This window comes from Mixophyes fleayi, chromosome 1, assembly GCF_038048845.1.
Source record: "Mixophyes fleayi isolate aMixFle1 chromosome 1, aMixFle1.hap1, whole genome shotgun sequence".
Lineage (NCBI taxonomy): Eukaryota > Metazoa > Chordata > Amphibia > Anura > Limnodynastidae > Mixophyes > Mixophyes fleayi.
Window position 1 is genome coordinate 373,776,322 of NC_134402.1, and position 25,396 is coordinate 373,801,717.

The following is a 25,396-nucleotide window of genomic DNA, read 5'->3' on the forward strand; positions in this document are numbered from 1 at the left end:
GCTCTCAGATAAATGGAAGCTGCTCATTGACTCTCTGGTAGACATTGAGGCCTGCCATTGAAGAGAGTTGTTGCCACTAGCTTCCTGCTCAAGGTTTTGTCGGCGACTGTTAGGTGGTGCCCAGCATATGGGTAGATAGTTCGCACTGACAGAGGTAGAAGGTAGCACAAAATAGATGTGCCTCAGGAAGCTCAGGGTATGTGCATTTTTTTCTTCACTAAAGCAGTTATGAATTGCTACGCTATATATGTTTGATCTCTGTTCTTTGTGACAAAAAGGGAACAGAATTTTCTAAATGACTTGCAATTATAATGATGTGTATGTAGAGCACCACTGACAAGCCTTTGTTTCATTATATAATCGGTGTGCAGCAACCTTTTGCCACTAGTTGTAGTGCACTATATTTGTTCTAATATACTATGCCTCTTTTAGTATACAGTAATGGCCAAAAGTTTTAAGAATGACACAAATATTATTTTTCACAAAGTCTGCTGCCTCAGTTTTTATGATAGCAATTTCCATGTACTCCAGAATGTCATGAAGAGTGATCAGATGAATTGTATTTCATTTCAAAGTCCCTCTTTGCCATGACAATGAACTTTATCCCAAAAACAACATTTCCACTGCATTTCAGCCCTGCCCCAAAAGCACCAGCTGACATCAGGTCAGTGATTCTCTCATTAACACAGGTGAGAGTGTTGACGAGGACAAGGCTGGAGATCACTCTGTCATGCTGATTAAGTTAGAATAACAGACAGGAAGCTTTAAAAGGAGGGTGATGCTTGAAATCATTGTTCTTCCTCTGCTAACCATTGTTATCTGCAAGGAACCGTGCAGATATCATTGCTTTGCACAAAAAGGGCTTCACAGGCAAGAATGTTGCTGCTAGTAAGATTGCACCTAAATAAACTATTTATCGGATCATCAAGAACTTCAAGGAGAGAGTTTCAAAAGTTGTGAAGAAAGCTTCAGGACGCACAAGAACGTCCAGCAAGCGCCAGGACCGTCTTCTAAAGTTGATTCAGCTGCGGAATCGGGGCATCACCAGTGTAAAGCTTGCTCAGAAATGGCAGCAGGCAGATGTGAGTGCATCTGCACACACAGTGAGGCGAAGACTTTTAGAGGATAGCCTGGTGTCAAAAAGGCCAGCAAAGAAGCCACTTCTCTTCAGTAAAAACACCAGGGACAAATTGATGCAAAGCGTACACAGATTGGACTGCTGAGGATTGGGGTAAAGTCTTTTTCTCTCATGAATCCCCTTCCAGGTTGTTCGGGACATCTGGAAAAACGCTTGTCCGGAGAAGGAAAGGTAAGCACTACCATCAGTCCTGCATCATGCCAACAGTAAAACATCCTGAGACCATTCATGTGTGGGGTTGCTTAACCTATTTATTTATTAACCTTTATTTGAATTGTGCCAACAGTGTATTTGCAAGAAAAGATTTTTAACCATCCCAATTAGAAATGCTTTTTAATTTTAAAATACTTGCTAAAACATGTTTCTCACAGGATTGATTTTTAATTAATCATAAAGTAATATTTACTAAACCAAATGTTCCTGAATGTTTCAAGAAGGCAGATTTTGTATAACAGACAAGTTAGCCTCTTGAGATCATTTTATAGACATTAAATTTCTGATGTGATTTCTTTTATCGATGCAGTGTATGATATTTAGAGCCATAGAAAATGAAATTTTTTAAGTGTGTTTCTGATCTGTTTACAAAGGGCCTGATTCAGAAGTACAACTAGCGATTGAAACAGTCGCATTCAAATGTACGTTTATATATGCGCCATATAAAAAGTTGTTAATGCACCAGGTCTGAAAAAATAGTAGATGCGTCAGATTGACATCAGACACACTCCTCGTCCAACCTGCGAACATCTACAAAAACCTTTTATTGTATGTCAAGAACGCAATTGTTATGAAGCATTATTTAAACTTGAATAACTAGCTATACAGCAGGAAAAACTTCCTGGCACGTGTACAAAAAATATATTTTTCTTTTATCTTTGCTACAACAGACTCGGCAAATCCAAATTTATGGCCAAGTGATTACTAAAGTCTGTATAAGCGTCAAAGAATCATTTGCAAACCTTTAATTACAAGCGTTTTGCTAGTATGGGTGGTTGTCATAATCATGTGCAACTGCCCCCAGCCAGCAAGTAAAACCGCTGTGACTATATCCCAATCTGAATTTGTATGTAGTTGTTTTGAACACGCCCTTACTGTACATTGCCTATGTTACAAAACCCCTTCCCTCTCTCATCACACCTCTTCAGACATAAGAAGTCATAAGTGCAGGTCTGAATAATCTCAGTCTTTGACGCTCCATTTCAGAGCATGCGCAGAGCGCACAATACAAAACACAAAGATAAACTATGCAAATGGACGTATGTTATACATGCCAACCTTTTGAAGCTGGCTTCCGGGAGCTAGGGGGGAAGAGGTGGGCGTGTGGGGACGGGACTTTGTGTCATTTTGGCACTGTCCCCACTATAAAATGCCGAACTTCACGGCATTGAAAAGCAGGGGCGTGGCTTAATCACATCACTAAGCCCCACCCCCGCTATTCAATGCCGTGTATTTCTGCATTTTTTTAGGATCCGAGAGTCGTGCCTACTCTTCCGGTAGTCCGGAAGGACTCCTTGAAATTCAGGGGCCTCCTGGAAATTACGGGAGAGTAGGCAAGTATGACGTATGAATCAGGCACATAGTTCACAATGGTAACACACTTTTCAGTTCTTAGCAACCTTATACATTTTGGGCTTGTCAAAGTGTTGTGTCGTGTGAACACTGTTCACACTGGGACTGAGTTATTAAGAAGAGCCATACAATAAAAGGAGTAAATATGATCCTGGACAAACCATGTTACAAAGTAAGGGGTGGAAATTAATTTATTATTTTGCACATAAAGAAAATACTGGCTTTTTTGTCATGTAACACACAAATAATTGATAACTTTATTTTTACACAGAAATTTAAAGTTGATCTAGGATATGTCCTACCCCAACTATAAATCTGTCTCCACATTTTAAATTTACCTTCCCCTCCAATGCAAAATGGTTTTGCCAAGGTGCAAAGTTACTCATTTTTGTTTTGCTTTGCTCTCCTTCATGACTCAGGCCCATTACGTCTAAAGCACAGTGTCTATTAAAAAAATTTATTTCCATGATTAAATTAAAATGGAATGGAGAGAAAAGCTCTTTAATTGCTCAAAAAACTGACAGCAGATATTTGAGCAGAATCTGTCACAAAGATCTTTTAAATGGTCATTATTAGATGTGACATTAAAACTTGCTGAAAAAATGCTATTAAAATGAAGCACGAAAGCTTCTGAAGCTGGAAAAGTGCTCGTATGAAAAGCGCCTGTATGACATTGGCAGGTGTGACGTATGAGTGAAATAATAAATCACTGTCTGTCTGTTTTAGTAGCAGGTTTGTGCAGTCTAGTGCCATAGAAGTGTGTTGGTTCTTTAGCATAGTGTTAACATGTGTCTACATTGCAGAGTGGCATGTTGTGAGAGCAGGTGTCTGCGTGTCTATGTGAGACTATATAAGGGTGATGCAGAACTTGCCTCCGAGTTAATGTTCCTCTACTGGAGGACCATCTTGCTGGGTAGCCTGCATATGTGAGAGAAAAGGGAAGGGGATATCATCCTACCTGTCATTGGCTCCCTGTGGTGCATGTTAAACATTTTATTCCCTATCTAATCTTACCTCCTGTCTCACAATAAAAATGTGCACATTCCCTATTTTACTTTTGCCAAAAAGACAACAAAAAAACCCTTTTGGATATTTAGTCATTTTGCAGACGCCAGTTGTTAGGATTTTTTAGTTTGAATAATTTAGTAAGTATAGAACAGTGCTATTATCACTATCTGTAACATAAATATATTCTCATAACTTTAATCACCATATTATCCCTAACATTTCTACAGGAAGCTACTCAGCAAAAGCACCATGCATGTGTCCTGTTTCTCCTATTGAGTCCCAGCTACTGTTTTGCAATTATAAAGCAGGTGGATGTGTAATAAATTTACATGGAATAATTGTCAATGTTGAAACTTTCAAATCTAGCGTTGTGTTAGCACTGCCTGTCTAAGGGTAATGAGCAAACTCGCCTGATACTGACATAAGTGAAATTACTTTGTAGGGCATTATTAAATGAAATTAAATGTTTTTTAAATGGTGGATATCTACTATGACTCAGTTTTCTTATCATCATGTGCAAGCTGTGGTTAGTTTCCTCATCTCTGGATCAAATTATCCAAGACACCGGTATATTGAGTGAGACAATGTTAAAATTCACTTTTGTGGTTCCATTTTTAAAATCCAAAAAGTATGCTTCGAAAGTCAGTTGGAAACACAGTCTAATATAACTTACAAAACATAATGAAATATAGCTGCTTGGTTATTTGAAAATTTACTGAGTGGTCCAATAATGAGGCTGACTGAGGCTGCAAATCATATGGAACGATTACAAATAAGATTTCCTCATCACTTTGAATTAGTATTTATTATTCTCAGTTGATAATAGAGATAATTATTGCATATACCCTTTATTTATATATAACCAACATATTATGCAGTATTATACAGAGTATGTTTAGTAATTCACATAGAGTGCCTGTCCCAGTGCAGTGGTGCTTACAGGTTAAAACACTCACTCTCACACACACACACACATTCAAACTTCACACAGAGTGTCCTACCTCTATGCTAATCATAGGGCCAATGTTCTGCCCAAACTGTACATTGTAGAATTTCACAATATTGTATAATGTATAATTAGGCTTTGCCCCTAATTTGCTCAAATCACTTGACACACTTATTTCCTGTGAGATTGCACACCTTTTGACATGCAAAAATTGGGCCTCTCTCACAAAAAATTAGAACTTAAAGGATAAAATTCTAATAAACCAAATACTTCCCTCAGGCGCTCCTGGTAGAATGCAGCCGTAATATTCCTAGAATTCCATGCAAATTCTTCAGTCACATAACAAATACCAAGTTAGCATAATTACTGTACTGTACTGTACACTTTACTGTATAAGAAATTGTTTTTAACAATCACAAATTTATTCTTCAAGCCAGTGAAATCCAACAGTTCCTAATAAAGTTGACTCCTTTCAATTTTCCAAGTGAATCTTAATGTTTCTTAAATGTGAATGAACTTGTTGTCTCTTTTGTATGTATTTATCTCCACACAATAACTCAGTGTTCATAAAAATAAAACAATAAATATAAAAAAGATAACAATAAAACCAAAAATAAAAAAATATAAAGAATAAACAGAAAAGAAGTAAAACATAAAAAATGTTGGACTGTATGATGTTACTGAATTGATTCACAAACCCTCTGCTACAGGTTTTAACAAAAAGAAGCCTCTTAAAGTGTTTAAAATCTTTAAGGTACAACAAACGGATATCTGCCCATACAACACATAAACAAAGTTTACATTTATTGTGTGTTACAGGAGTATAGTTTTTTTTTCTTCTAAATATACCTTTTTTACCTCTGCAAGAATTTAGCCATCTTCTGTGACTTCATCAAACTGCAGGAAGTAGTAACTTTCTTAGGCAGTTCCCCATGAATTAATGTCTTCTGTCCACATTACACATCTGGAATAATAATATTGCAAGAAGTACAAATGAGGGACATGTACTGTATTAGTGATGTCAGATTTCCCAGATACACATGACAGGTCCACCATTAGATTAATACCAGTTCCAAAGTGCTGCTCAGAAAAAGTGTATTTATTGGAGTAACTATTTTACTGTGTGAGAAAAGCTACTGTCGCTATATAACCCGGTGAATGGAGTAAGTGACATCTCTCCCCCCTACATGCTATACTACAGGGGGCGGGAGCAGGCAGGAGGCCGGGCTGGATGGAGAACTTAATGTGGGAGGAAGGAGATCCCCCCCAGCTCTTGCTGACGTTGCTGACCCGCTGTACACAGTGCAGCTCCATCTGGCCAGATGCTGCCGGTGGCTGTGCTGAAGATGGTCCGGGCTCTGCTGCTTGTGTGCCTCACCTTGTACACGCTGCCGGGGGCAGAGGGCTATAAGAAGAGAGGACCCACCGTCACTCATAAGGTAACGGGCAGATGACAGGTCCTATAAGGGGGCATGGCGTTATATGCGGGTACTGTAGCTTCTGGCATAGGGTCCGATTACAGACAGTTCAGTAACATCAGAACTTGGCATAAGGGCATCAGTGAATCCGCTTTTACAGGACAGAGCCTCTGACTGGCTCTGACAATGGAGTAGATATATAAAGTTGTGGGAGGGTTCCAGATGAGGATAGTTGTGTCACAGCTGCTCATAGAACTTTCATATAGAACTTTCTTCACGCAGAGAACGGTTTGTGTCCTATAAAAGTCATGTTACTGGGGATCAGAAGAGGTGGGGTTAACACTTTCTAGGCCCACAGCCTAACTGTAACTTGTCACATACTGGAAACTAAATACAAATATTTGCTAAATTCTTTTTTTACTTTTACCAACTTAGCAGTGTTTTCCTAATAAATGATTCACTGGTGCATAAGAACGTCACTCGTTGATTTTGTTAAAGAGTAATTCCCCCCAAAAAATAGCTTTTGGTGGAATTTAAGGTAATGAGTGCAGTTTGGAATAATCTATCATTAATATTATAGCCCCAGTGGAAGCCTAATTGTAGTATACAATTGTTAGCACACACACATCATTAATATATGATATATAAAACTGTGCCCATCCCTCTTTGTCTGGTACATCAGCTAGGTAGTGTCTATGTTGGCTGCCAAGCTTGTGACAATAATTCCATGTGCAGGTTCAGAGCCAATAAGAAGTCTGTCAAAGCTGGAATACTTCTTACGGTCATGCTCCTGCTAGTACAAGGGATTACCTTCATGTTCATGTATATTTATAGAAACAGTTGTAACATACAGTAAAAGTAACTTAAGTTTATTTATATGTTTATTGTTTTCAGATATCTGTTTAATATGTTTTTGGAAGTGTCATGTTGGCTTTAAGGATAATAAAACAAAATAGCAAATGCTATATCATTCCAGCAGTTCAGCAGGTCCCCCACATCATCATCACCATTTATTTATATAGCACCACTGATACCGCAGCGCTGTACAGAGAACTCACTCACATCAGTCCCTGTCCCATTGGAGCTTACAGTCTAAATTCCCTAACAAAACACACAGACAGAGAGACTAGGGTCAATTTAGATAGGAGCCAATTAACCTACCAGTATGTTTTTGGAGTGTGGGAGGAAACCGGAGCACCTGGAGGAAACCCACGCAAACACAGGGAGAACATACAAACTCCACACAGATAAGGCCATGGTCGGGAATTGAACTCACGACCCCAGCGCTGTGAGGCAGAAGTGCTAACCACTTAGCCACCCTGCTGCCCCCCACTTATTATCTTTTATTTATATGGTAACTCAAGGGTTCCACAGCGCCAGCACAGGGGGTGTTACTGCCTAAACAGGAGATTCAGACGAATGGAAAATGCAAGCAAATACGCCCAACAAGGAGAGGATCTCAAGACATGTTTCTAGTTGACTATGGGTGCAAGTACACTCTGGCTATACGGCACATTACATATGTATATATAAAGTCTCATCAGAAAGCACAGATTAAAAATTATTAATTAAATGATGATGATGATAAAATTAACACCTATTTACAATATAGAAATTAATGAAAACCAGACGGACAGATGTACATGCACTCGACCTTGGTACGCCCTTACTGGACATTGACTTTGTGCATACGCCCCTTCCCTCCCGGGTTCCGCCCATGAAATCGTAGGCTGTCCAAAGTGTCCTTTGTATTGATGATGCGCAGAGCAATGTTATGCAAAGTACGACACATATCAGCATTTACATTCCTTAATAAATCAGGGCCTGTATATTTTTTATTACACCTTCCCATCTTTTTAAACTTACAGACCCTCTGCCTCCTCTACCAACGTTCTGCAGGGCTTCAATGAGAAGTGTGAGTGGGCCAATACTGTTATCCCATAGTAACAGGGAACCCTTCTTAAGCTGGTCTGCCTGGTATACAAGTGCCCAATTTTCTGACCAGGCTGAATTGCCGATCCTTTAGCTTTTTCTACCAGAAGTAGGCTGTATTGAGTGATACTGGGGTGTTGCAAGTTTGGGTGGGGAGGGGGGGGGGGGAATAAAAAAACATTAATAGAGTTTAGTGTCCCTTTAATTGCACAGGTTACAAGCTGCATTAATTTACCATAAAGTCGGTTTGTGTTCTAGTCTAATTCCTGCGCAAGGTTTTTATAGAAAGACAGCTATATAAAAGGTGTTATATAAAAGATGTATGCTTGCGGGCTCACTTTATATATATATATATATATATATATATATATATATATATATATATATATATATATATACACATATATATATATATATATACACATATATATATATATATATACACATATATATATATATATATACACATATATATATATATATATATATATATATATATATATATATATACACACACACATATATATATATATATATTAGAGATGGTCACTGACCCCCGTGTTTTGGTTTTGGATTCGGTTTTGGATCTGGATTACCGTCGTGTTTTGGTTTTGGTTTTGGTTTTGCAAAACCTCCATTGCGTGTTTTGGTTTTGGTTTTGGTTTTGTTTGGTTTTGTTTTGCTATTTTTTGGGAAAATCCATGTTTTTGGGCCTAAATTAACCCAATTTAGTGCTCCAACTGTTTTAGAGACAAGTAATCTAATTGTTGAGGTAATAAATCATCCCAAAAAACAGTTTAATTCTTCGTTGGTAGGCCTATTCTACACACAAAACAGATTGTCTTCCTCTCCATCTATGCATATTGGCAATGCAGCCATCGTCTTTGAATGTATATTACACCCTACACTTATAGTTAAATATGTAAAGAAATGGAAAAAGCCAGTTTGGTTTCTGTCTCTCAAGGCCCCCCTCCACTTGTATAAAATACCAAAAAATTCAGCCATTATAGACTGTACAATATTAATTGACATGGAGAAAGCCAGTTTGGTTTCTGTCTCTCTAGGCCCCCCTCCACTTGTATAAAATACTAAAAAATTCAGCCATTATAGACTGTACAATATTAATTGACATGGAGAAAGCCAGTTTGGTTTCTGTCTCTCTAGGCCCCCCTCCACTTGTATAAAATACTAAAAAATTCAGCCATTATAGACTGTACAATATTAATTGACATGGAGAAAGCCAGTTTGGTTTCTGTCTCTCTAGGCCCCCCTCCACTTGTATAAAATACTAAAAAATTCAGCCATTATAGACTGTACAATATTAATTGACATGGAGAAAGCCAGTTTGGTTTCTGTCTCTCTAGGCCCCCCTCCACTTGTATAAAATACTAAAAAATTCAGCCATTATAGACTGTACAATATTATGAAAAATGGACAAAGCCAGTTTAGGGTCACTCTGTCTATGACACCCTACCCTTAAGGATAAATTGCCCTAACAGCAGCCTTTCAAGATGGTATGTGATATGGAAATGCCACAAGTCCCTTTCCTCTTTGGGGGTAGATTGCACCCTACACTTACATAGAAAGTTTTAAAAAGATGTTATCGGCATCATCTTCAGCTTCATCCTCACCCTCATCAGTGTTATCGTCATCATCACAGACTATCAATTCATCGCCGCTTGAATCCGCCATTAGAGAACAGTCAGTGCTTGCATGTCTTGGATGGTGAAGGCCTTCCTCGTGGAAGATGTAGTTCATTTTTATAAACATCATTTTCTCCACATTTTTGGGAAGTAACCTTCTACGGCGATCACTGACTAAGTTCCCTGCTGTGCTGAACACTGCTGACAGATATGACTTTTGACAGCCAGAAATATTAATGCACAATTAGAGAGGACACCCCAAAAACACTGAGGAGTGCTTAAAATTATTGAGTAGATACTGCTGACAGATATGACTTTTGACAGCCAGAAATATTAATGCACAATTAGAGAGGACACCCCAAAAACACTGAGGAGTGCTTAAAATTATTGAGTAGATACTGCTGACAGATATGACTTTTGACAGCCAGAAATATTAATGCACAATTAGAGAGGACACCCCAAAAACACTGAGGAGTGCTAACATTTATTGAGTAGATACTGCTGACAGATATGACTTTTGACAGCCAGAAATATTAATGCACAATTAGGGAGGACACCCCAAAAACACAGAGGAGTGCTAAAATTTATTGAGTAGATACTGCTGACAGATATGACTTTTGACAGCCAGAAATATTAATGCACAATTAGAGAGGACACCCCAAAAACACTGAGGAGTGCTTAAAATTATTGAGTAGATACTGCTGACAGATATGACTTTTGACAGCCAGAAATATTAATGCACAATTAGAGAGGACACCCCAAAAACACTGAGGAGTGCTAACATTTATTGAGTAGATACTGCTGACAGATATGACTTTTGACAGCCAGAAATATTAATGCACAATTAGGGAGGACACCCCAAAAACACAGAGGAGTGCTAAAATTTATTGAGTAGATACTGCTGACAGATATGACTTTTGACAGCCAGAAATATTAATGCACAATTAGAGAGGACACCCCAAAAACACTGAGGAGTGCTTAAAATTATTGAGTAGATACTGCTGACAGATATGACTTTTGACAGCCAGAAATATTAATGCACAATTAGGGAGGACACCCCAAAAACACAGAGGAGTGCTAAAATTTATTGAGTAGATACTGCTGACAGATATGACTTTTGACAGCCAGAAATATTAATGCACAATTAGAGAGGACACCCCAAAAACACTGAGGAGTGCTTAAAATTATTGAGTAGATACTGCTGACAGATATGACTTTTGACAGCCAGAAATATTAATGCACAATTAGGGAGGACACCCCAAAAACACAGAGGAGTGCTAAAATTTATTGAGTAGATACTGCTGACAGATATGACTTTTGACAGCCAGAAATATTAATGCACAATTAGAGAGGACACCCCAAAAACACTGAGGAGTGCTTAAAATTATTGAGTAGATACTGCTGACAGATATGACTTTTGACAGCCAGAAATATTAATGCACAATTAGAGAGGACACCCCAAAAACACTGAGGAGTGCTTAAAATTATTGAGTAGATACTGCTGACAGATATGACTTTTGACAGCCAGAAATATTAATGCACAATTAGAGAGGACACCCCAAAAACACTGAGGAGTGCTAACATTTATTGAGTAGATACTGCTGACAGATATGACTTTTGACAGCCAGAAATATTAATGCACAATTATGGGGGACAACCCAAAAGCGCTGGGGAGTGCCAAATATGAAGAAAAAATAATAAACCTCTATCCTCCTCTCTGCACTAGCGATTTTGGTTAGAGCAATTGCAAGAACAATATTGTATTCTTTCTCTGTCCCTGCTCTAATTAGCCTATGACTACACCCTGCTCTCTCCCTCTGTCAAATGGCGATGGATTGCTGTGGAGGCGTGTATTTATAAAGTTGAAGTATCGCGAGAACCGAGTCCCGAGATCCGACGACGTCACAATGACGTTCGGCCTCGATTTGGATTCGGAATTGGCGGGAGAGTACCGAGCTGCTCAGCTCGGTACTCGGATACCCAAAGTTCGGGTGGGTTCGGTTCTCGGAGAACCGGACCCGCCCATCTCTAATATATATATATATATATATATATATATACACACACATATATATATATATATATATATACACACACACACGCGCATACACTTATTATTTAGATGACCTTAACCTAGAGGAGTTCACTACAGCCCCCTCTTCTTGGTCGGCCATCTTGTCAGTCCTTTATCTGTGATAATGTATATCTTAAAAAACACATCTGATTTCTGGTCATAGCTTTTTCTTATAAATGTTATACTGAAATATTTCTTTAAATTATACAATTTTTTTTGCTTTGTTTACATAGCAACTTAATCAGAGTCTGTAGGATACATACTTTAAACAGGTTTCTTCCTCGTTTCTTTCCACATAAGCATAAACATCTTACTTATTTTCCTGACAACTGGTAATGAGAGATATGTGGTTTCTACACATGGACCAGCTTAATAGAATTGCAGCCAACATATCTTGAAATTCACCTTGACCATATACTTGTTTATTTATTATGATTAAAATTGTTTTGGATAAAGCTAGACATTCTTCTAGTAAATTCTGCCTTAATCAGTAATGGTGAGGCGTTCTCATTCCTGGAGTATCCAGGCTGATCTTATAGACTGCAGGCAAACTGCAAGGATTGCAAACAATGTGACCTTGAAAGTTTTTGCTAGACCTTTGCTTGTTATGTACATGGTGTCACATTCTCGTATATTACAAGAACATGATCACTCAACTTCATTATATTTCCTTGAAGATGTGAGGGGGGCTTTGTATACATCACCACACATCTACTACCTGTTTGTGTGAAACAGTCAAGGAGTTGTCATATAGTAGGTATCTGAATACTATATTCAGGGCTGCCAAGAAGAATTCAGGGCCCGGGTACAACAAATTCATGGGGCCCCCCTCATAGTGAAGTAAGCCCCAAAATTTTTTTGCGCCGCCTTACGGCGGCGCAAAAAAAATTAGTTATATGGTCATATATTCAGGGGCGTGGCTAGCCAAACGGCAGTGCAAAAATTTTGGGAGGTGCGGTCATGCATTTGGGGGCGTGGCAAACGTGCCATTGGGGCGTGGCTAACATAAAAACCACTAGGCTCTCAATTCGCCGGAGCGTCACATATGTTTAAGCACTCCTGACTTTCAGGACATCTACCACCACAGGGTAGTATACAAACAATGCAGTGTGTACACAAACAGTTCAGTCTTGGCCTACACCTTACATTGGACACAACATTCACCAAAAATTGGTATTGTCCCTACTAGAATCACAACATTTCACACACTGTGCTGCTCTCTCCTACCTGTTCTTCTCACTTTCTCCACCTGTGGCTGCTGCTTTCTTTAGTTGTGGCTTGTCCGGATCCAGAAATGTTGAAGGACCTATTTTGAAAAAAAAATGGCTACATTTAGAAAATTACAGCCAGCCCCAGCGTTAAATCAATAGCACCCACGATTAATAATTAGGCCTTCCTCCAGCTCCAATATTACAATAATGTGCCCCTTCATCATCGCCATGCCTTATGATCACACTGTGCCCTCCATGCTGTTTTTGCCCCCTTCATCTGGCTCCCCTTCATCAGACTATACTATGCTGCTCCCCCCCTTTTTCAATCCCACTGTGCCATGCCTCCCCCCCCCCCCTTTGTAACCCCACTGTGTCATGCTGCCCACCATTTTTTAACCCCACTGTGCCATGCTGACCCCTGTTTATTAACCCCACTGTGCCATACTGCCCCGTTTTTTAACCCATCTGTGCCCCTCTCATTTTTTCACCCCCTCTGTCATGCTGCTTTCCCATTTTTTAACCCCTCTGTGCTCCCCCCTCAATTTTTAACCCCTCTGACATGCTGCTTTCCCATTTTTTAACCCATCTGTGCCCCTCTCATTTTTTAACCCCTCTGACATGCTGCTTTCCCGTTTTTTAACCCCTCTGTGCTCCCCCCTCAATTTTTAACCCCTCTGACATGCTGCTTTCCCATTTTTTAACCCCTCTGTGCCCCCACTCATTTTTTAACCCCTCTGACATGCTGCTTTCCCATTTTTTAACCCCTCTGTGCTCCCCCTCATTTTTTAACCCCTCTGACATGCTGCTTCCCCGTTTTTAACCCCTCTGACATGCTGCTTCCCCGTTTTTAACTCCTCTGACATGCTGCTTCCCCGTTTTTTAACCCCTCTGTGCCCCCCCTTATTTTTTAACCCCTCTGTCATGCTGCCCCCCCGTTTTTTAACCCCTTTGTGCCCCCTCATTTTTTAACCCCTCTGTCATGCTGCCCCCCCGTTTTTTAACCCCTTTGTGCTCCCCCTCATTTTTTAACCCCTCTGTCATGCTGCCCCCCCCCCCGTTTTTTAACCCCTCTGTGCCCCCCTCGTTTTCCTCCCTTCACTTACCTTTTCTCCTCTCTTGGTCTTCTCTGCTGCTCTGTGCTCCAGACTGACTGAATGCTGGGCATGACATGATGACATCACACCCAGCATTCAGACAGTCTGAATAGAGCACAGAGCAGCAGAGAGGAGGGATGCCGGCTCCGCGATCAGGTGAGTATGTTTTTTTTTTTTTTAAAACTAGCCTGCTCCCCCCACCAACGACCGAGCCCCCCCCCCCCCCCGCCGCCAAAAAAAAAAAAAAAAAAGGAAAGGAAAAAAAACGTTTTCAAAAAAAAAATTAAAAAATTAAAAAAAATCAGCAGCGCAAGGGCCCGGGCCGGGCCCCCTGACATGCCGGGCCCGGGTAATTAGTACCCGCTCCCCCCCCCTCTCGGCGGCCCTGACTATATTACATTATGTGGTGTGTCATATATAACTAGGTGCCTCTTATGTCATTATCCTTCTATTTTGCAGGTATTTTTCGATATAAAGATCGGAGAAGGAAACGTTAGACGTATAGTCATTGGTTTATTTGGAAAAATTGTCCCGAAAACTGTGAAAAATTTTGTTGCACTGGCGACTGGAGAAGTAAGTATTTTAATTACAGAGCGGACTATATTTTTAGAGACGGAGATGAAGATTGCAGATAAAGATTACAATATAAATAAATGCTGATGATGATTGCCTAGGCCTGTGGAATAATTCCTTTATTTCAGTGTTAACAGGAATAAAATGAGTTACCTAGCACATTTTTATATGTACCCTTTATCTTTTAAGAAAGATGTATATGTTACCTAAACCAAAAAAATAAAAGATTCAGGGCATTGTCTTCTCCCAGGTTACAAAAACTACAAGCAGCATAAAATATTAAATACTGCTGATTGATGCAGTAAGTTAATTGCAGGCTGCATGGAAGGGGGGCTGGGGGGGGGAGGAGGGCAATGATATTTAACATGGTCCTTATCCTCTGTACTGACACGTAGACATACTATTGCCCTGAGGAGCTCTCTCTACCCTCTTGTGTTTTTTTCATGCTACCTTAAACTTTATTAGAGAAAACTATTAATCAGGCATCACATAATCAGTCTGTCTATTCAGGGAATAATATAGTACAAGAGATCAGCACATCGATTCTTATTGGGCCTAGATCTAGTCCTGCTACAAAACCACCATGGGGTTCTGTGTATACAACATAAGAGCCACAGCTCAAATAAACTGCACAGAGTGGAAGTGTCTCCCATCCTTTATCCCAATGTATTCAACCCTGTACTTTATCTACTAGTGTTTACCGTTCACATTCCATTCTAATTACCATATTTGTATCTTTGAAACTGACTAAACAGGCTGTGATATCAGCAGCAACATTGGACAATAGGACAGGTGTATGGCACCCAAAAGTAGCCCAATAATTACCTGATGGAAATGGGTCAGATTATTTTGAGGCATGTTGGTAAATGTGGTAGGAAGATGATCGCCATTGTTCTGGGTGTGGATATAATCCTAGAGAGGACAGAATGGCTAGGCCTTAACCAATTTGGACTCCTACATGTCCGTGAGAACAGGTTCTGGGGCTCATCCAAATTTTTGTTCAAAACAGTTATTGTGGATTTTATGTCATGCTGGTTTTTATAGTTATATTAGGTTTATTATGGGGACATAAATAAAAGTATAAAATAAATAAGTAATAAAACAAATATGGTGCACTAAGGTCCAATGAGGAAAGTCCAGTTCTATTATTTATTAGGGATGTGCACCGGCCACTTTTGGTGTCGGATTTGTTTCGCAAAACACCTGACGAAAGGTTTTGGTTCGGATTTATTTTGGAAAAAACATAAAAAGTGCTAAAAACCAGTTTTGTGTTTTTTTTTTTTCACTCCTACGCTATTATTAACCTCAATATCATTCAATAACAATCATTTCCACTAATTTCCAGTCTATTCTGAACACCTCACAATATTTGTTTTTAAGCCAAAAGGTTGCACCGAGGTAGCTTAAACACATATTGCCAAAAAAAAAGGTACAAGATGGAATTGTTCTGGGCCCTCCCTCCCACCCCTCGCGAGATTCGACGCGAGACTTGGACGACAGAGCCTCGTTTTCATTTTTTTGCCCGCCGGAAATATCCGAACAGTGCTCGGATCCCGCGCCCGCTCATCTCTATTATTTATACATTTCTCATTTTGCACAGCAATTGTTAAATGACTCAGAACGATTAAAACAAAACATCATTAATCGAATAACTCAAAATAATTATATATAGACATTTATTTATAGCACCTTTGCCTGTTAAAGAACAAGTAAAGCCAGCATTTGACATTAATATATATAGAAGGTTGTATATGAGCTGAGCTGAATAATATACATGAAATAACTTAAATGTTTGTACTTAACAAATAAATATTATTCATTATGCTCCTTTTATCTCTCTGCAGCAGCTTTATATGTTAGGAGGGAGGTGTTTTTCTAACTAAGCAGTGTTTGCTAGGGCTGCAGAAAGGCACTGTGCAGATTGGTGGATTCAAACAGCTGATGCCTTAGCTGTGTGAGACCCCATTTGGACATTGTCTTGTAGATGTGGGTGGGGATGCAGCTGTCTGTAGTGGAGGGAAGACATAATACGTAACTTTTTAACAGCTGCAGTGGAATCAGGTTAGGTTAATTGCTTTATGCATGAAAAAATAAGTTTTAGAATTTAGTGGGCCTTTAAGTCCTCTTTCAATCAATTGATGTAGCTCTGTATGAAATCATTTACAATAATATTCTATCTCCATGGGGAAAAATGTATTTGGTTTTGTTTGGAGACATTTTATAACGAATGGTATGCAAGTCAAAAACTGTCTTGATGAGAACTATTAAGATGATTTTTTTTCTATTAAATTAATTGAACTTCATCTCGTACAGTCTATCTTATTTTTCAGCTGAAATATGCTTACAAGTTCTGATGCTGACATATGGGTCATACAAGTGCTCATATTTCTCCCCAAATCCTCCAGACTGGTTGATTGTTTTCAGTACAGTCTCACGCATTTGGGCCTCATTTACTCTTAGTGGCCCTTTAGAAGGAAGAGCAGTGATGTCCATCCATGAATCTCTTCCTGCCTTCTATGATGTGCAAGGGAGCAGCCTAACCAAAGTGAAGGACAGTGGCAGGAGCAGCTGGCAGACAGGGCTGGATTAACTCTAGGGCTAACTGGGCTACAGCATAGGGGCCTAGGGCATCCAGGGGGCCCTTGAACCTTGAAAATGCTCAGCAGCAGTATTGATCGGTCGGGGGCGGGGGCGCGCACATGATCACTGCGGTCCTTCCCCGGCGCGCACGAGATCTCCTCAGTAAAGAGCGTACCGCGCGCCGGGGAAGGACTGCAATGTCAGGAGAAGGAGGTAAGTGCCTTGGGGGCGGCTCGGATCACCGGGGGAGGGGCGGCTCGGATCACGGGAGGGGGTTTTCCTCACGGGGGAATGGAGGCCCCCTTAGCCCAGGGGCCTCCATTCCCTTAATCCCGCCCTGCTGGCAGATGGCTATTACCTGCATGCAGTTACTTCTGCTCCCTCATTTTACCAGAAGCTGCATCACAATAAGCATCTTAGTTGGAGTTATGAGTAAATCCAACTAGAAGGTGCAATTTTGTACTTCGGCAAAACCTGCAGGGAGGGACAACATTTAGTAGGGGGATGCATCCTAGGTCATTTTCAAATTAAAGTATTAAGTTAAAGCTGTCCTTTATATGCATGCTACATGCAAAAGCAGGCAGTGTTTTCCCTGTATGCAAAAAAGAAATTGCATTTGCACCCCTTGCATCACAATATGGTTTGTCCTGATGCTTGGGTTGGATTTGCTCCTACATATAAATGAGGCCCTAAATATGTAAGACTGTACCGATAAAATTCTGTCTAGTGGATTATTGGCAAAATCAATGCAATTGTATAACGAATGTTTCAGTGTCAGAGCTTGTAACAGCACTTTAGACATCACCTGGAAAATGACTGTATGACACAAAGTTGAAGGAATAGGGAACCCTTGTGACTCATCATAGATAATATCATCTGTGGCAGCTCATGACTGTGGTAACCCAGCATTACATTGTGATTCTAGTGCCCTTAGTATACAATGTTTACACTTTGTTTCCTTTCAATGCAGTACGGTTATGGCTATAAAGGCAGCAAGTTTCACAGAGTTATCAAAGATTTTATGATCCAAGGAGGAGATTTCACAGCCGGAGATGGGACAGGAGGTAAATTTTAGCCTTCTCAGCGCACACTAAGATGTCTCTACCCTACATTGGTGTTGGTGTAGACGTAAAAGGCTATTTTCTCTTTCAGCAATATATAATCTGCTGCCTTAAATTACTTTTATTTAATTAAAATACCTGTTTTGAGCTATATCTACCATTGGGCAGTAGTCAATATTTTTCAATTGTGAGAAACAAATACTTACAGGTTTATTTTCATACATCTTTTTTTCTTTTTGGAATTTATTTTACTCTCTGGAATGTTATTTTAGAATAAGAACATTTCTTAAGTGATTATACTTTTGTTGCAGGTAGAAGTATCTATGGAGAGCAGTTTCCAGATGAGAACTTTAAGCTCCAGCACTATGGCATTGGCTGGGTGAGCATGGCAAATTCAGGGCCAGATTCTAATGGGTCACAGTTCTTCATCGCCACAACCCGACCTTTATGGCTAAATGGAAAACATGTTGTGTTTGGAAAAGTCCTGGATGGCATGGTAAGGACCGAGACCTCAGCATTCTGATAGTTTGTCAGGTACCCACGAAAACCTTATAAATTAATATATATATATCATATTGCTGAAGAAAAACTGCATTTTTCTTCACCATCATGAGACTAAGCAGCAAGACTAGCTGAACCTCCCAAAAATATGAGTCATTTACTTTCCTATATTTGTCTTGTGTTTACCCTATGAAGAAACGTTTTATAGATGACATTTCGCCACAGATGTCCTCTTTCTTCCAGTCATGAAATTCAGACACAGATTCCCCAACATATAACATAAATTATTTAATTCAAAAGGGTACACACCCAAGTCCTGGAAGGCAGTGGAGCCTTAGATACTACAATACATTCTGTAATATTCAGTATGATGGTAACAATGTAGCACTTACTCTAAAATAAAAGAATATCAGAAGCCACCAATAAATTCTGTGACCGAGCCTACAGACTGAGCCTTTATTCGGGACAATGAACTTGGAGGTGAGTTCCAGTAGAGGAACTACCTCCACTGCAGGGTGTGTGGATGGTACGGGGGCCCAGCAATAACAGTCAGGCTCCCTCTTATGCCTGTTCTGAAATGTGCAGGTCTGGAGCATGCAATCATTTTATTTTACAGGAAGTGGTACTTTATTTTATATCATACATACTTTTTATATTAAAACAAAATGCTCAAATGCAGTGTGCCTCAAATCCAGGTGGTGTGTCAAAAGTAACATTACCCCTCACCAAATATAAGAAATTTTCTATGTAACATACAGATCATTGCATAAGCATGTACACAAACATCTGACATACATAAGTACTTCAGATTTTTAAATACATATGTAATGACATTAGTATATATATTGTTCTCAAGGTTCTAGCCAGCTAGAGACTCTGGCCGGTGACCCCAACGTGAATCTTGGCAGTAGAGGCTATTAATTGGAGGTCAATAACCTTCTATCAGGGTAGGATATTCAGTACAACATTAGCAACCAGTTATTTGCAGTTGCTGCACAGAACCATGTCTTTACTTCTTCCTCGTAAGAGCCTTCTCCTATACCTCTCCCCTCAAATAATATAAAACATAACAGGACACTTCTTATGCTTGTATAATAAATTTACAAGTCTACTGTTCTTGGATGCCTCCTTCATACATTCCTGGGCAAGTGTATGTCCATCCACTAGTAGCTTCTGCATAGCTGTGATACTATGTTTATATATTGTGGCATCTTATCAGCAAACAATCCACCTCAATCTCCTTCTCTCCTGGGTCCCCCCCAGCTGCCTCTTTAGCACAGCATCCCCGCTATTGTCAGAAAGCTGAGGCGCTGCTGGTTCACCCTGTGGGGAAGATGAGCAGCTGTTGTGAGCAGTTGCTTGGCCCTGGGATGTTGTTACAGGTTCCTCTATTGTTGCTCCTGGGCTATCAGTTAGGGTCACCATCAGCTTCTTCGACGTCTGAGCTGTTCATGCCAGCTCATCTAATCTCGCCTTTCATAGTAGGACAGAGAATATCCATGTTCCTTGCTTGGCACAGAATTTTGCGACCCGCCTGCGCTATCCCGTGCATTCTCCTGCGCTTCAGTTACTGCTCTCCTGCGTAATCCAGCTCTACTCAACTGGTCTTGGAAAAACCACCTCAATTTAACTCACCACCAGAAGGTGTGACAAGGTGGGCTTACTCAGACACCCTGTGTCTTTAATAAACTGACCAGATGAGCTCACTCTGCCACCATGTCTTTTTGGCCTTATTACAGATCAGCTGGGTTTCTTTCCACCAGTAACCCACCATTACTGGCCACATACTTGTCAGTTGTCACCTGCCACCAGATACTTATTGCGAACTGTGCACTATTTGTAGGAGAGAAGTTGTTGCGGCCACCAGGCTCTTCACCAGCACCAGAATCCACTGCTGGGTGATTTTTATATAATAACTGCAGTGCCTCGTGCTGGTTCCTCATGACTATGGATCAGAACTGATGGGTAGCAGTCAGTGTGAGGACACAGTACACCCGGTTCCACACAGGTCAGCTGTGGAACGGATTAGAGTATTCGCTCTTAACTGTTGGTCACATGAATACGGCAAGCAATAGACAAGAGGCACAATCCTGAGAGGGTTCTTAAAAGGACCGTTTCACACCAGCTTAGGATACAAGATGAAATCCACCTTAAATGCACAGTACAGCTTTTTATAGTTTTAGGTTATATGCATAGTGGGTAAAATAGCCTGGCAGTACTAAATCTGAGATATTACATTTAATGTTTAGCATCCAGACGCAATGCATTCTACAAAATTGGATTTAAACACAATTTACATCAACCTGTAATTTTCCCAATGACTTGCTGTTTCATTATTAAATTTCTCTATATCGCTAACACACAAGATACAAAAGAAGTTGACCCCCTGCTGTGCACTCAGCTAAGACAATGTGTTAGTCACTCTCTGATCAAATGCTTAATTGACATGGGATTTCCTTTCTTCAAAAATGTTACAGAAACAGGTTGCCTTCAGAATAGCATACTACATCAGAAATCAGTACATTTACAATTATATACAGTGTACTACTGTGCCAGTAATAGAAATACATTTATACAAGGAGTTATTCCTAAATGATCCGACCACACTTTCTTCATTTTTATACACAAAATATTCCTATACAGACAATATATAAGTCCTGTCCTAGGGAGGCTGTTTTATAGTTTAGTGGTGTATTCAGGTTATTATAGAAGGAGCCTAAGCTGGAGATTTGTATATAATAATATTCTCTAGGCAAATTGAATTCAGTTTGAAGTTCTTGAAATGTCTTCAAGACACCGTCTTTAAACACATGCTGCATTCTATAAATGCACAATCATTTCCGTTCACCAAATCCTTTCAGGTAATGAATAGTTACCCATAGTGGGGACAATTTGGGCTATTGATGTTATAAAAGAGCATAAATTAGTGGTCTGGACCTTATCCAGTATTGTCAGAGCTTTTAATTGATATAGACCTGTATGATTCACAAAACGATGGTTCTTTACAGGGCTTAGGACATGCTAAAATCTTTCTTATAGGATAAACTGTGTGTCTAAAAGTGGTTGCAGGTAGTCCCCCTTATATACTTTATAGTCATTGTTATGCCCCCTGCTCGGTGGTAATCATTAAAACAATTGCCACAATTCTGACAGCGAGGACGCCTACAAATAAAAAATAAATTTAGGAAAAACTGATTTCAATATAACCAGACACCTGAAAACAGACTGTGAAGATCACCGATGGGAGCAGCATGCTGACCGCAACTTATTCCGATTCGACAGCTCTTCCTCGGTACACTCTGATGTCATCGCGACTTCTATGAACGTTAATTTAAAGCGGCAATGTCGGGTTAAGTCTTTAAACACTTAACCTGCGGGGTCCCGACATTGCAGCTTTAAATTACCATTTGTAAAAATTACATGTGTAAAAAACAGATTTATATTCACCAGTTCTGTGACCACATAAAACAAAGAGGCTGATGAGGGGTGCTTTTATATAGGTCATGGAATGCCAAGCTGACTTCTAATACACTTGCAGATATAGCAAGTGTGGGAAAATCTGTTGCGATCACACAGCATTCCCAGTAGAGTTTTCTCCATGCATAATACTAATGTTAAACATCGCCCATTGATCACTTTTACTTGCAGGAGTATGGCTAAATGCTTGGATGCAAAATTAGAGTATATTGCCCTTAAAAAACAAAACAGAGCACAGAATAATAGTACATTTCCAGCCATATGCAGAGCCGTACACTGGAGATGCATCCACCTCCGCACTGGGTAGATACGCCTCCTAAGAGGGGTATATGTGTGTTTCTACAGGTCTACATAAGCCGCATTTTTGTAAACAAGTCTTTACTGTACTTGGCCAACGTTAAAACACAGCGTTCCACCTCCAGACACAAGCGGGCGTAAGTGCTAGAATCTCGCAAGCCTGCATAGGCGTGCACCCGCTTTCTGGACGAGTGAGTTCGCTGAAGATATGATACACAAACTGAAGTACGTCCCACTCTGCATCAGCCTCAAAGTTTATTTGAAACTTGTGTTTTTTGTTTTTGTTCTCTGTTAAGCGTTTGTGCTGGTTGTCAATTTGTGCAGAAATATGGAATATGACAGCGGACAAGTAACATACGGCTCATCTACAATTTTTCTAGTCCTGATAACCTCAGACCCTATTTTATCCTTAGCATTTTTCCAGACTTAGGGTACCCTTATGTCTATCCCACGCATGCTTAAATTCCCTTCTACCACCTCTGTTGGATGGCTACTCCACTTAAAAGTGGCATTTGATACAGTAAACCACATTAATATGCCTGCAATTTACAGGTTGCCTTTTTAGGCCCAAAAAAAATTCTTGGTTTCTATACTTTCTTGGAAGTGGCGGTGATCGATTGGGGACCATTACTTTCACTAGGACTTCTTTTACACTGTCCAGTCGCTCTGGGTATGGGGCATTTGACACAGTATTTATATGCTTGCAAAAACCAGTGTACTTCAAAGATTAAATGTAAAAATATAACAATAAAATAGACTTTATGTATCCTCACTATCATGACCGGTCTAGGATATTAGGCAAGGTTCTGTTATGCACGTTTTGTCGCTATCAAATAACGATTGTTGAATCTCGATTTGTGTTTCCAAAGCACAAAGTAATTTATTATCAAAAAGTAGCAGAATAATTCAAGCGAAATAATAACAAGTACAGCCGTTACTTATCGCAGGCGCTCTTGATCCAGTGAACAGTCATTCAGGTCTGAAGGCTGTGGTCAAAGAAGACTGGTCACTAAGCCCAAAGCTCCTGCTTATATGCAGTCAGAAATACAGTAAAACAATGCAGATGGTGTGGCTTTCTTCTATTGGTCCAGGCTTCAGGAAGGTCCAGTGTACTGCAGGTCATAGGCCAGTTCAAACCAAAATATCCAAAAGGTGGGGGTCATCTCTCCAGGGGAAGTGCTCCAACTTTCCCGCCAAGACTACAGTTTCAACTAGTCTATTAGCATTTTATAGTCAGTATCACTTTAAACATTTATTCCCTAACATCACTAACTAGAGTATGCAATGTGCGATCTCTTCGGCGAATGAACCGGACAACTGCTGATGAATAGATTAAAATAATACTAAACATGACAAAGTTCCTGTAACCTGAACCTTGTGTTTCACTAAAATGCATATATCTTATTAAACAAATACTACTATATCTCGACATAAATAACTATGTGTTGCAACTACAATTAATGTGTACTATTTACAAGTGTGTGTGTTCATGCAAATGTGAGTATAAAGGTAAAACTTTATTATTGCCACATGTTGCGGCTGAATACGCCCTTCCACGCCGTAGTGTGCTCTACGCATAATTTCAGACAAAGACAACCAAGTTTGCTCAATATTAATTGAAATTACTTTATCCAATTTGCTGACTTCGACAGTTCCTATGTACAGTATTTTAGGAGAAAAAAATGGACAGCTGTAATTAATAAAGAGGAAGTGCTTTAACACCCACTGTAAAGCAGTGGACAAAATATACCATTTGCACCAAAAAATACGCACATCTGCATGTTTTCTGATTCATAAAGGACATTTACTGTTTTTTAATTTGAAAGCCACTGCTTTAATATATCTTTCTAATGCATCACTGCTGCTAACCTGACAATGTAACTTATTTATTTCCTTCCATAGTCTTTCGTGCACGCCATAGAGCTCCAACAGACAGACGACAAAGATCGCCCTCTGGAAGACTGTGTCATAGTGAACAGTGGGCAAACCACTGTAAAAGAACCATTTGTGGTTGAAGTGGACGACTGGCAAAATTAGGAAAAAAACAAACAAACAAACTTTACATTCACTTTTTTAATGGATCAACAATAAATGTATATATAGGTTTATCAGACCTTGTCAGGTTCACATCAATATAACCAAAGACAGAAGCACTGACTAAATTTGAGCTGATGGGGAAGTCAGATTGAGAGTGCAGAGTTCAGAAAACAGGAATGACTAAACTACAAATCAGTTTAAAGTGACAGAAAATGAGATAATAGAAATCATTACATTAATCCAAATCAATGACAATATGATGTTATCCACCAGTTCTTAAGAGTCAGGATATTTACTCCTGGTTAGTAAGTGACTAGAGAATCTGTAAACCTCTGCAGTAAACCCATAAGTGTTTTAAAGTTTGTACATGCAATGGTAAGGTATAGTATTTCCAGGATATTACTTTCCTGAGTAAATAAAGCAAGAATTGGGTCTATATAAACAGAGCCTAGCACCATGGGAAATCCTGACTTTGGATCTGTTATGATAGAGAATCTTTCACAGACTTGTAACTATATTCTCTTTCACAATTTTGTTTTTGATCAATTATAATGTCAAACAGTCCTACATTTACATGGCCAAGATATTGAGGGTTTTGTACAATCAGGACCTCATTTAGAGTAGGACGCAAAGTCTGTTTAAGAAGTGTAGGAGTGGGAGTGTGCCGCAGCTTGGTAGGGTATTACCAGTGGCAAGAAACCCCAGTTGCGTCCCACTCTTAATACCCTATCAAGCTGCGAGCAATTCCTGCAGCTAGCTAACGCTTGCGCCACCTAATTCCTTCCGCACAGCTTTAGCCCTGTTTTGACGTGTGTTGCGTCTGCGCCTCACTGCGACTAG

The 25,396-nt window shown here is 39.7% G+C and overlaps 1 protein-coding gene across 1 annotated transcript; it reads left to right on the forward strand.

Moving 5' to 3' along the window:
* The first annotated feature begins 5,877 nt into the window (after positions 1-5,877).
* Positions 5,878-24,630, forward strand: PPIC (peptidylprolyl isomerase C). The gene is made up of 5 exons (XM_075179139.1): positions 5,878-6,097; positions 14,490-14,603; positions 18,154-18,247; positions 18,556-18,740; positions 24,422-24,630. Exons 1-5 carry the CDS (start codon positions 5,981-5,983, stop codon positions 24,554-24,556), a joined length of 645 nt encoding a protein of 214 aa, XP_075035240.1. The 5' UTR covers positions 5,878-5,980; the 3' UTR covers positions 24,557-24,630.
* The last annotated feature ends 766 nt before the right edge of the window (positions 24,631-25,396 follow it).

What these genes read in the sequence shown, in the direction of transcription:
- PPIC (XM_075179139.1), top strand. Translation starts at nt 5,981, where the DNA reads ATGCTGCCGGTGGCTGTGCTGAAGATGGTCCGGGCTCTGCTGCTTGTG. An exon ending in TTGCACTGGCGACTGGAGAA is followed by an intron (nt 14,604 to 18,153) that starts GTAAGTATTTTA and finishes CTTTCAATGCAG; the next exon opens with TACGGTTATGGCTATAAAGG. An exon ending in AGCCGGAGATGGGACAGGAG is followed by an intron (nt 18,248 to 18,555) that starts GTAAATTTTAGC and finishes CTTTTGTTGCAG; the next exon opens with GTAGAAGTATCTATGGAGAG.